The 10,378-nt window shown below is 40.9% G+C and overlaps 1 protein-coding gene across 1 annotated transcript; it reads left to right on the top strand.

Moving 5' to 3' along the window:
- Window positions 1-275: 275 nt before the first annotated feature.
- On the top strand, window positions 276-8,717 carry LOC102819500 (prefoldin subunit 5-like). The gene is made up of 2 exons (XM_006862769.1): window positions 276-335; window positions 8,256-8,717. Exons 1-2 carry the CDS (start codon window positions 276-278, stop codon window positions 8,715-8,717), a joined length of 522 nt encoding a protein of 173 aa, XP_006862831.1.
- Window positions 8,718-10,378: the final 1,661 nt, after the last annotated feature.

The following is a 10,378-nucleotide window of genomic DNA, read 5'->3' as shown; positions in this document are numbered from 1 at the left end:
GATTAAAACACCAGTTACTATCAAGTCAGTTTCAACTCAGGAAGACATCATGTGTCAGTAGAATACAGTTTCCATTGGTTGGTTTGTCAAACATAGATCAACCTCCAGTGGATTAGCAACTGAGTGCATTAGCCTTTTCTATCACTGGGGGCTTCCTCTTCATGATGAAATTATGCTTTTTCTCTGGAATACCACAGAAGTAATATTATATATTACTTAATTCTGATATTACTATATTCTGATAGATTCTTAGCACATCTATCAGAAGACAGGTGATGTCGATTTGTCTCATTACTGGTTATGTTCACTTTGATCACTTGATTAAGATGGTGTCTGTAAGTTTTTGCCACTATAAAGCAATTACTCCACCAAGACCCTGGAGTCATGCTTGACAAAGTGGAGGATCAGCAAAAAAGAGGAAGATCCACAACAAAATGGACTGGCACAGTGGCATCAGAAATGGGCTCAAGCAGAAGAATGATTATGAGGTTGGCACAGGTTTGGGCAGTGTTTTGATATGTTGTGTATCAGGTTGCTATGAGTTGGTACCGACTCGACAACACCTAAAACAGCAACAATGCAATTTATTAGGATTTTATAAAAAGATATTTTGCAAATATATAAATTTCTTGATACTCCTGAAACTTTCACCACCAGTTTTAACATCCGTGATGTTTCTCACCCAAATCAATAATGATGATGATTTTCCTTCTCCCTTGTATAATTGTTTATTTGCATCAATGTGAATACACAAATTTTTGTTCATTCAGTGTGTTATATTCCTTTAATGGCGTTATTTATTTGGGGCTCAAATTGTCCTAGATTCTCTAAGACCTTCTTTTAATCTAATATTCTATGAGAAGACAAGACTGAGGGTGATGTTTAAATTGTAAACCAAACGTTGAACTAGTGCTTAAAAATCACCAAGTTTCCTTAAGAGCATAATTAAGTGTTCTGTGATTCTCATTCTTCTGAATGTAATCCATAATTTGTTATGTTCACACAGCCAAATGTCTTTGAAGTCAATAAAGGACAAGTAAACACCGAAAAATAAAATAAAATAATCACCAAGGAAAACTTTGCCATAGTTGAGTGGCCAATCCTTGAGAAACAGAGTAAATGCTTTTAACCTAAGAGTTTGTGTGGCGTAGAGAGAAAACAGTTAAGCAGAGAGGGAGGCCCTGAGGCTAGGGAAGTCCATGAATTACAGAAGTGTCAGTCTGAAAAGAGGGAAGGTTTTGGGTTTCCTCTGTTTCACGTGGGACTTGTCTTAAGGTTATTTATTTAACCTTTTCCACAAACTGAGTCTGATCAGTCTTGCAGTTCTTCCACTCTCATATTTATTCTGATGACATCCAATTAGCTTTATTCACACACACACACATACACATACACACACACACCTTCCCTCTAACTAGCAGACAATAGAGCCTCTGGCTGTCACTATGATACTGAATGAATCATTTAGAAATAGCTTCTTCAAACATGTGGAATGACATTTGCAACTTCTAGGGCTGGTTCAGGTGGAAAAAGAAAAATCAGTAATTCAATAGGTAGAACTCAAACCGAATCTACAGCATTACAAATTACGTACTCCTTGTATGGGGCAGAGCTTGGAGGGGTCATTCACTCTACCCCTTGACTTCCCCTAGACTTTTAGGTAAATCTCCACATGTATTGTTTCAGGCTGATAAGAAACTGTTCTCTGTTGAATTGAGCTCCACTAGGAACATAACAGGATGCCTGAAATAGCACTTGAAATAAATGAATACCTCTGCCAAAACCCAGCCATCTAAATTGGTTTAACATCTTCTGGCTGAAGCAGAGGACAACATGCTTTTCTTGCACAGAATGGAGGGGTGGGGTGATAGGACGAGCAGCCCCTTCCCACTCAGTCACCCTTGGAAACTCAGCCTAGTGACCTGACAGCACAGGAATCTGCCTGGTGTGCTTTGAGGAGGCCTGGAAGCCTGCACTTCAGTGGTGGCATTTCGATATTCCTCTGAAATGCTAATGAAGAGTTTGTTTCAGAATTGCTTACAAAGTTCTCAAACTTGTTAATGTATCACTCTCTCTGAAAGCCAGAGACAACAGCACTCAACAAATGGCTTTAAGTGCCCAAAAAAGAATACTTATCTTACTTGAAAGACTTCCAGGGAAAGACAGTTTCCAGTTCTTGATGCCCCCGATTCTGCTAGCTCACTTCTTTGGCAGTCATTATATTGCCTGTTTCTTCTAACCTACATCTCTCTAGATCGTTGTTAGCTCACCATCCTTCTCAAAATGAATACCCATACGTGCTCTCTCCTTTCATTTTATCCTTCTCTTCCTGGATTAAGGATTAAAGACGGGGAGGAAGTTGGGGGATTAGAAGACAAGACAAGGAAATTGACATATATTGAGTGCAATCAGGGTCAGATGCTTTTCATGATTGCCTCATTTGATACTAAAATGAAGACAAAATGAAGAAGAGCTGAAGAAACTGCAACTAGAAGAAAATATGAATAAGTGATTTGCCACAAGTGTCAAACTCAAGTTCCTTCCCTCATATAGAGCTCCCTCTGATGAGTCAAAGGCCTGGGCTAGAGTCATAGCTTGACTATGGACTTTCTGTGTGACTTAAATCAAGTTTTATGGTTTCTCTGAATCTGCCTTCTGAACAATAAAATAGAAATGTATGTCTGTTCACATCCATCCCAGAAATGATTTGCAGAGCTTCTGTCTCCTTTTCTCCCACTCTCTAATCAACCCACTCCATTTTGCCTTCATCTCCTCACTTCAAGAAACACTTGCACTGAGATCACTATTGGTTTCCATGTTGCTCATTCTAGCAGCTATTTCTATAGTTCTCATTTTACTCAGCTTCTCAGGAGTTTTGATTCTGTCTCTACTTGGAACACTGTCTTTCTTTGAGTTTCACCACCTTACATCTCCTAGGTTTCTTCTAAACTCACTGATGCTACTTCTATCTCCCCTTTATAGGCTCTTCATCCTCTCTCCAGCAATTGTTGTTAAGTGTCGTCCAGTTGGTTCTGACTCATAGTGACTCTGGATAGGGTTGCTTATGGGTTTGAACCACCAACCTTGTAGTTAGCAGCCCAGTGCTTATCCTACAACACCACATCAGGACTCCCTAGCAATTAATCATTGGACTTCATTAAAGACTTCCCCTCTCATTCTGGATCTTCACCTTAGGTGACCTAGTTTGCAAATTTTTATCTTCAGTCTATATACCTTTTCTCTTGTCAGCAGACCTATATGTGTAAATCCAATTTGACTCTTCCACTTACTTGTTCAAAGGAGGATTTTTCATTCTAAAACATATTACTTTTCATGTTTCCTATTTCAATGACCAGAACCATCATTCAAGCCAGATATCTAGGCATCATCCTTGATTAATTATTCCTCTCCTTTTATATCCAAACCAATGAGCAAGTTATAAGTACAGCAAAACCTGAAAAACCCAGAACCTATGTAAGGAAGAAACCTGTTAGAGAAACAAAACACAAATATTTTCCACTAAAGCAAATGATAGAAAAATAGTAAGACTACAACCTGTCATAAGGGGGAAACTTGAGAGACCCAGAAAAACAAGGCCATACTGTCAAGTTCCAGCACTCACAGGTTTCACTGAATCATCTTCCTGTTCCCCTTCATTTGCTCTCCCATTACAACCAGAACAATCCTTATGAAGCCTGAACCTGATCATGCCATGCCCCTGTTTAAAATCCTTAGTAGCTGTCTTTTCTGCCACTATAAAAGCTAAAATCCTTGAAATAATGGTCTATTAAGTCTTCTACTTTTGACTCATCAGATCATCGTGCCCCACAATTCTCCTCATTCTCTAGGTTCCAGCTATACCCACCTACTTTCAAGTCCTTGAGCATGCCATGTCTCTGCCCCTCCACCAGACCTTTGCACATGCTACTCCTACAGTCTAAAACACTCATCTTCCTTCCTGTCTGAGCTCTTATTTTTATTTTTTGCAGACTTCATCAGTGTCATTAATTTCCCAGGAAAGCTTTTTGTGAACTCCCTGACCTAGTTAAATCTCCACGCCATGTATTCTTATAAGAAACCCTGGTTTAAAAGCACTTGGATGCTAACCCAAAGTTCTGTGGTTCAAACCCACCAGCCACCCCATGGGAGAAAAGACCTGGTGATCTGCTCCTGTAAAGATTACCCACTAGAAGATCCTATGGAATCCATTCAGTAACACACAATAACAATATATGCTAACCATTCATCTAGCTGACTTTCCAGATTCACCAACATTTTCCCCACTGATAGATGCCCACAGCACGTTGATATATCCAAACCACTCTCCAATATGCCTGCATGTGTCCGCTTCTTTCTTATTTCATTTTTGCTTATCAAATAATTTGTACAAGTCAAATTGATTTATGCTGGTTGTTGACGTTACTGTAATTTTACATAATTTAGCTAAATATTATGTATGTCAATTAAGCCGGCATATAAAAATATGGCTTTTTAATGTAAAACCTACATTTATTCATTTGGAAAGACTTGGCGATAGGTAAGGTACAAAAAAGTGCTGCTTATCTAAGTGTGAGTGAAGCCATTGTAAAAGCCTGGATAGGTAATGAGACAATTATACAAGAATTCTGAAGTCAGATTTCTTTTCAAGTATGTCTTTAACTTCTCCCTCCACTTTAAAGAAATGAAAACAGGAAATCATAGATGATGCATTAAGGGTGTGGTTTATACAAGAAAGACAACAGAGAAAAGACATTGGCTCTACATCAAAAGATTCATGCAAATGCATAAATATCTGTGCATGTGTGTGTATATATCTTTTATGTTAAAATAAATATTTGTGGTATGTATGCATCTCTCTCTTTTTTCTTTTCTTTTCTTTCTTTTATGATTACTTCCCCCAGTAGACAAAAAAAACTTTATGAAGGTAGTGAAATTGGACATTCTCATCAGAAATGGCCACATAATTTGCAGAGCACAGTGCAAAATGAATATGTGAGCGCTCCTTGATCCAAATTATTAAGAATTTCAAGATGGTGACATCAGAGCATTAACCCATGAGGGAGGCTGTTCTAGTGCAGAGCACTGTGCAAGCACTCACCCAGCTCTGATGAAGCATGGAGTCAGCTTTGAGTCACATCTCCTAGCACAGTACCTGGCATGCAGGTATTTATTGAGGGCATACTATGTATCAGGGACTGCTTTTGTTGTCATTGTTAAGTGTCATAGAGATGGTTCTGCCTCATAGAGGCAGAACCTTGTATAGGGTTTCTGAGGAGCGCCTGGTGAGTTTGAACCACCGACCTTGCAGTTCAAACCGACTTTGCAGTTCCGTGCTTTATCCTACAGTGCCACACCAGGGCAGGACTGCTCTAGGCTCTGGGAATACAATACAGAACAAAAGAGATAAAATTTTCTGCCTTCATGGAGCTTTGTTACTATAGGTAGGGTGGGTAGAATGGGCAAAGAGAGATAGTAAACCATAAATCTGTAAAAACTGTGAAGTGCTAGATGGTGTTACCTGTTATGGGGACAATTAAAGCAAGGAAGAGGAAAAGGGAGTGTGGGGGATCAAGAAATATCTGTTAAACAAATGCTATGGATTTTGAGCCAAAACTCTAAGGAGAACAAAAACAAAAACAGAAATGAAAAACAGCCACAGGGAAAATAAAAATATGAGTAAAAATCAAAACCAGGAGAAAGCAAAATTAGTGATGTTTGAGCTACAAGTTTGGCTCTGAGTTTCCTGGTAACCAAAGTAAAAGATAAGAGATGATCGATGACATAATCTTTATTATCAGAAAGGAGGAAACCTACCAAGGTCCTAGGGATAAAAATAGAGAGAGCAGTATTATCTCTGACTTCCTTACCAAACCAAATGAGATCATAGTTGTGGAAATAACTTGAATAAACATAAGGTACTATGCTATGCAGGGAGGTATTAGTATTAGAATTCTTTCACAGGACAAGAGAAAACTTTCCATTGTAGTATCTTTGTTTTTCCTGGAAGGGTATTAACCAAATTCATCTTTGCAGGCAAAGTTATTTTCACATAGGATAACCTCTTGAAGTTGAAATCCAACAATCACTTCAGCCCACAAAAATTCCAACCAGCCTGCACATGTTTCACCAATTTCTCGTTCTGATTCTTATTAGAAGAAGGAGACCGCCCGGCACCAGGATGGTAGTGCCATTAGCCACGATATCCTCAGCCTCTCTCCTGCCCCTCCACTTTCCACCCACCACTCCAATTGAGGCTGAAGGATCAGCACCTTTCCTTCTGCTTCTCCTTCATAGTCCCCAAATAGGTAGAGGACCAGTTAGATTCATCCTCAGTGATAAGTATATGTCTTCCACAGACAGCGGTAAGACATCTCTGGTTAAAAGCGAAGAAAAATATCCACATATGCTCCTCTTTTCCTGCCATCCTCCCCTTTTCCTCTCTTCCTTTTTTTCTTTCTCTTGCTCTCACTCTCCTTGCTCTACATTTCTCAGTTTTTCTCTCGTCCCCGCTCCAACACCACCATTGACTTAGAAGAAGTTCTATTTAAAGTTAGCCTCATACAGACAGACAGTTCCAACAGGTAGACAATTGAACAGAAGAGGTGTTCTAGTCTAGTCGCTTTGCCTTTCTTTGTTTCTGTTGTCCTGTATCTGTTTGTCTCACTCCTATACTCACAGACCAACTAAAGATCTGTGTCTATTTCTGAGACAGAGCTTGATGGGAAACGAATGAATATAAAATACCAGCTACATTGACTGCTGCTTTTGTCTAGATGCTAAGAAAAATGCATTCGATCACAAAAGTCTGAAGGCCCTTGAAGGGACTCAGGAGACAATTCTGTAAACAATTAAAACATTATTTTAAATAGCGAGTCTACAAGTTCCCTCAGTACCTGTTTTGGGTTTTTCCAGTTGTGAACACCAACCCACGTAGACTCTCTACTCCACTGCCTTTGATTCAATTCCTAATAACAAAGACGCCATAGGACAGAGAAGAGCTGTCCCCTAGGGTTAGGGTAAGTGCAGAACCACAAGGCCAGTGGTTCAAACTCATCAGTCACTCCTCAAAAACTTTATACTGGGTTGCTATAAGTTGGAACCAACTCAACAGCACTTAATAACAAGACTGCTACATCTTTGTCCTGCGAGCTGCTGGTGGATTTCAATTGCCTACCTCTTGGTTAGCAGCTGAGCCCTTTAATCAATGTGCCACCCACGGATACTAGCCATAACCAAATAGAGAAAAATCTGAGTGTTTCCACTAAGATCGTCAGACTATGAACCTTGTAGCCTGGTATTTCCTGAGAAGTGTGAAAGAAAAGAACATTCCACACCAGCCATTGTTTCTGGCATTAGCAATGGACGACACCTTTCCCAGTGCCCCCTTGTGAACCAAAGAGATGTTGTTAATAAAAAAAGAGCTTGCTGCCACATTTCTATTTCAGGCTCATGCTAGTAAATATAACCGTGTTTATAGACTAGAGTCTGTGACGTGCTTGAGCTGCACAATGGCTGTTTGAAGCATACCTTACATGTGGTCTTTGAAACTCTGAGCTGTGGGAAGTGTGGTCGGGTCTCTTTCTTTTTCTCTGCCATGGTGTTATTGGAAACTGTTGAGTGACTGGTATCACGTGCATGTGAACAAGGCAAAGACTTGGGGTTACTAAGAATTCCCACCCACTCACCCACCCACCTGAGATGACTTCATATTTGATAATTTATGACTAATGTCCTCTCTTTACCATCTCCTTGTCTGTCTAGGGCCTGTGTCCTTTAGCCTTTCCATAGCCCAGGATATGGCCTTCATCTCATGTCTTAGGGCTCTCTAGGGAAGTAGAACCAGTGAGTATGTGCGTGTAAATATAAATACTGTTGTTGTTAAATGCCTGACCCTATGAGCAAACAAAATGAAACACTGCCCAGTCCTGCGCCAACTTTGCAATCATTGCTATGCTTGAGCCCATTGCTGCTGCTACTGTACCAATCCATCTCTTAGGGGATCTTCCTCTTTTTCACTGACGTCCACCTTACCAAGCATGCTATCCTTCTCCAGGGACTGGTCAGTCCTTCTTTATAAGATGTCTAATGTATGAGAAACGAAGTATGGCCATCCTGGGTTCTAAGGAGCATTCAGCTGTACTTCTCCCAACACAGACCTGTTTGTACTTTTGTCAGTCCATGGGACTTTGAGCTGGAGGAGAATATATACATATATATATATATGCTTCAAAAGTCTGTGGAGCTTTTCCAACAAGGCGCAGTCAGTTAGCTTCACGGAGCTGAATTTTCCGCAGCTAGAAATGCTCAAGAAGCAGCTGAGCCAGGAAGTGGAATTCCTGACCACGTCCATTGCCCAGCTCAAGGTGGTACAGACCAAGTATGTGGAAGCCAAGGACTGTCTGAATGTGCTGAACAAGAGCAATGAGGGGAAAGAATTACTTGTCCCACTGACAAGTTATGTGTATGTTCCTGGAAAATTACATGATGTGGAACATGTGCTCATCGATGTGGGAATTGGCTACTATGTAAAGAAGACAGCTAAGGATGCCAAGGACTTCTTTAAGAGGAAGATTGACTTCCCCACCAAGCAGATGGAGAATATCCAGCCAGCTTTACAGGAGAAGCATGCCATGAAACAGACTGTCACAGAGAGGATAAGCCAGAAGATTCAGCAGCTCACAGTTCTGAGAGCAACTCAGGCTGCTGCCAATGCCTGAGTTTTATTGCAGACATAGAACAGAAAAACCCTGCTTTGGGGCCTGTGACTCTATGGGCATGGCTTCCTGGTGTGTGTGTGTGTGTGTGTGTGTGTGTGTGTTGGACGTAGGGCTTGGGGATCTTGTGGATCATTTAACTTTAGTAAATGTGCCAGGTAAACAACAACAATAAAAAAGTATGTGGAAAGTTGAATTGAAAGATAATGGAATTGTTCCACATACTTTTTTTTTAATAACTTTTTTTAATGTTTTATTGTGAATTATGTGATAGTTTATATGGGAGAACATTCATCCTATCATACATCATCATACATCATTTTATTGCCATGGTTACAGTCCTCTCCACGCATTATCAACCAACCAAAGGGTATACCCTGCAAGCCTGCTTCCCCCGTCCCCCCCACCCCACCCCAGTCATCAGCATACAGCCCCTCTCCCTCTCTGGGTCTAGAGTCCCCGGCTACTCTATCTCTCCACATCATTGTCTCTGCCTCCATCTCTGGCATCACTGTTTCTCTGGGTAGGGTCTTCGCACTCCGCTCTTCTCCCTTGATGGTTCCAAGGACCTCCGCTCCTAGACTGCGAAGTTAATCACTCCCCTCCTTTTGCTACAAAACATCCACCTTTACATTTCCAACCCTCACAGTCAGTCCTGATAACAATTATTCACCACTGTACCACAAGGGACCTATCTACATCTCCTTTTATCAGCCTCACCCAGACAGATTGGATACTACTCAGTGGAGATTCTACCTTTCTTCTACCTTCCTCCAAGCCCTCTGGATCTAGGCTTTCTCTTGAAAGTGTGTAAGCTAGTCACTTCTTGCCTTTGTAGCCCCCCATTTTGGGTAGCCAATGTCCAAGTTGCCCATCCCTGTCTACTCTGTATATGAAGGGGGTGGGAATGATTCTTGTTGTAAAGATTTGTTCCCTTTTTGAACTACTGCATCCATAGGTGTAGGTCAAGTTCATCAAATTGTATCAGATTACTCTTTTTACCCCTCTTCTTTCTTCTTCTAGTTGAGCTCTGATCATCCAGTCACTGAAGCCATGTCAAGTGGGTATTATCTGCAAATGTGGGTGTTCTTATGCATATGCCTCTCTTTTTATCAGCTGGACACTTCACTCTCCACTCTAGTCCTCTGTGGCTATGTCACTGACTCTGGGCCCACGAGTCCCCAGGTCTTGCTACACTGCTGGCCAACCAGGTCTCCATCCAGGTCCACAGGAATCTACTGAATGATATAGGGCTTAGCTCGCAATTTCATTGCTGTTTTTCCCTCACTTCCTCTTATCAGTAACGAACATGATCACCAATCAGAGCGCATGTCTGCTCGTGTATTCCCACTGAGCCTTAGTGCACATACTTTTTTATGCCCCATTGGATATAGATAGAGATAAGCATACATTGACAGAAAACTTCCAGAGGCGCAAGCCTGATTCAGAAGATGCCATGGAATGAGGGAAAATATCATTGCTGATGTCCGATGGATCTTGGCTGAAAGCAGAGAATATCAGAAAGATGTTTACCTATGCTTTATTGACTATGAAAAGGCTTTCGATTATGTGGATCATGACAAGCTATGGGCAACATTGAAAAATATGAGTATTACAGAACACTTAATTGTGCTCATAAGGAATCTGTACATGGACCAAGAGGC

This window comes from Chrysochloris asiatica, unplaced genomic scaffold, assembly GCF_000296735.1.
Source record: "Chrysochloris asiatica unplaced genomic scaffold, ChrAsi1.0 scaffold00050, whole genome shotgun sequence".
Taxonomy (NCBI): Eukaryota; Metazoa; Chordata; class Mammalia; order Afrosoricida; family Chrysochloridae; genus Chrysochloris; species Chrysochloris asiatica.
This window is presented reverse-complemented; position numbering and strand designations above follow the sequence as displayed.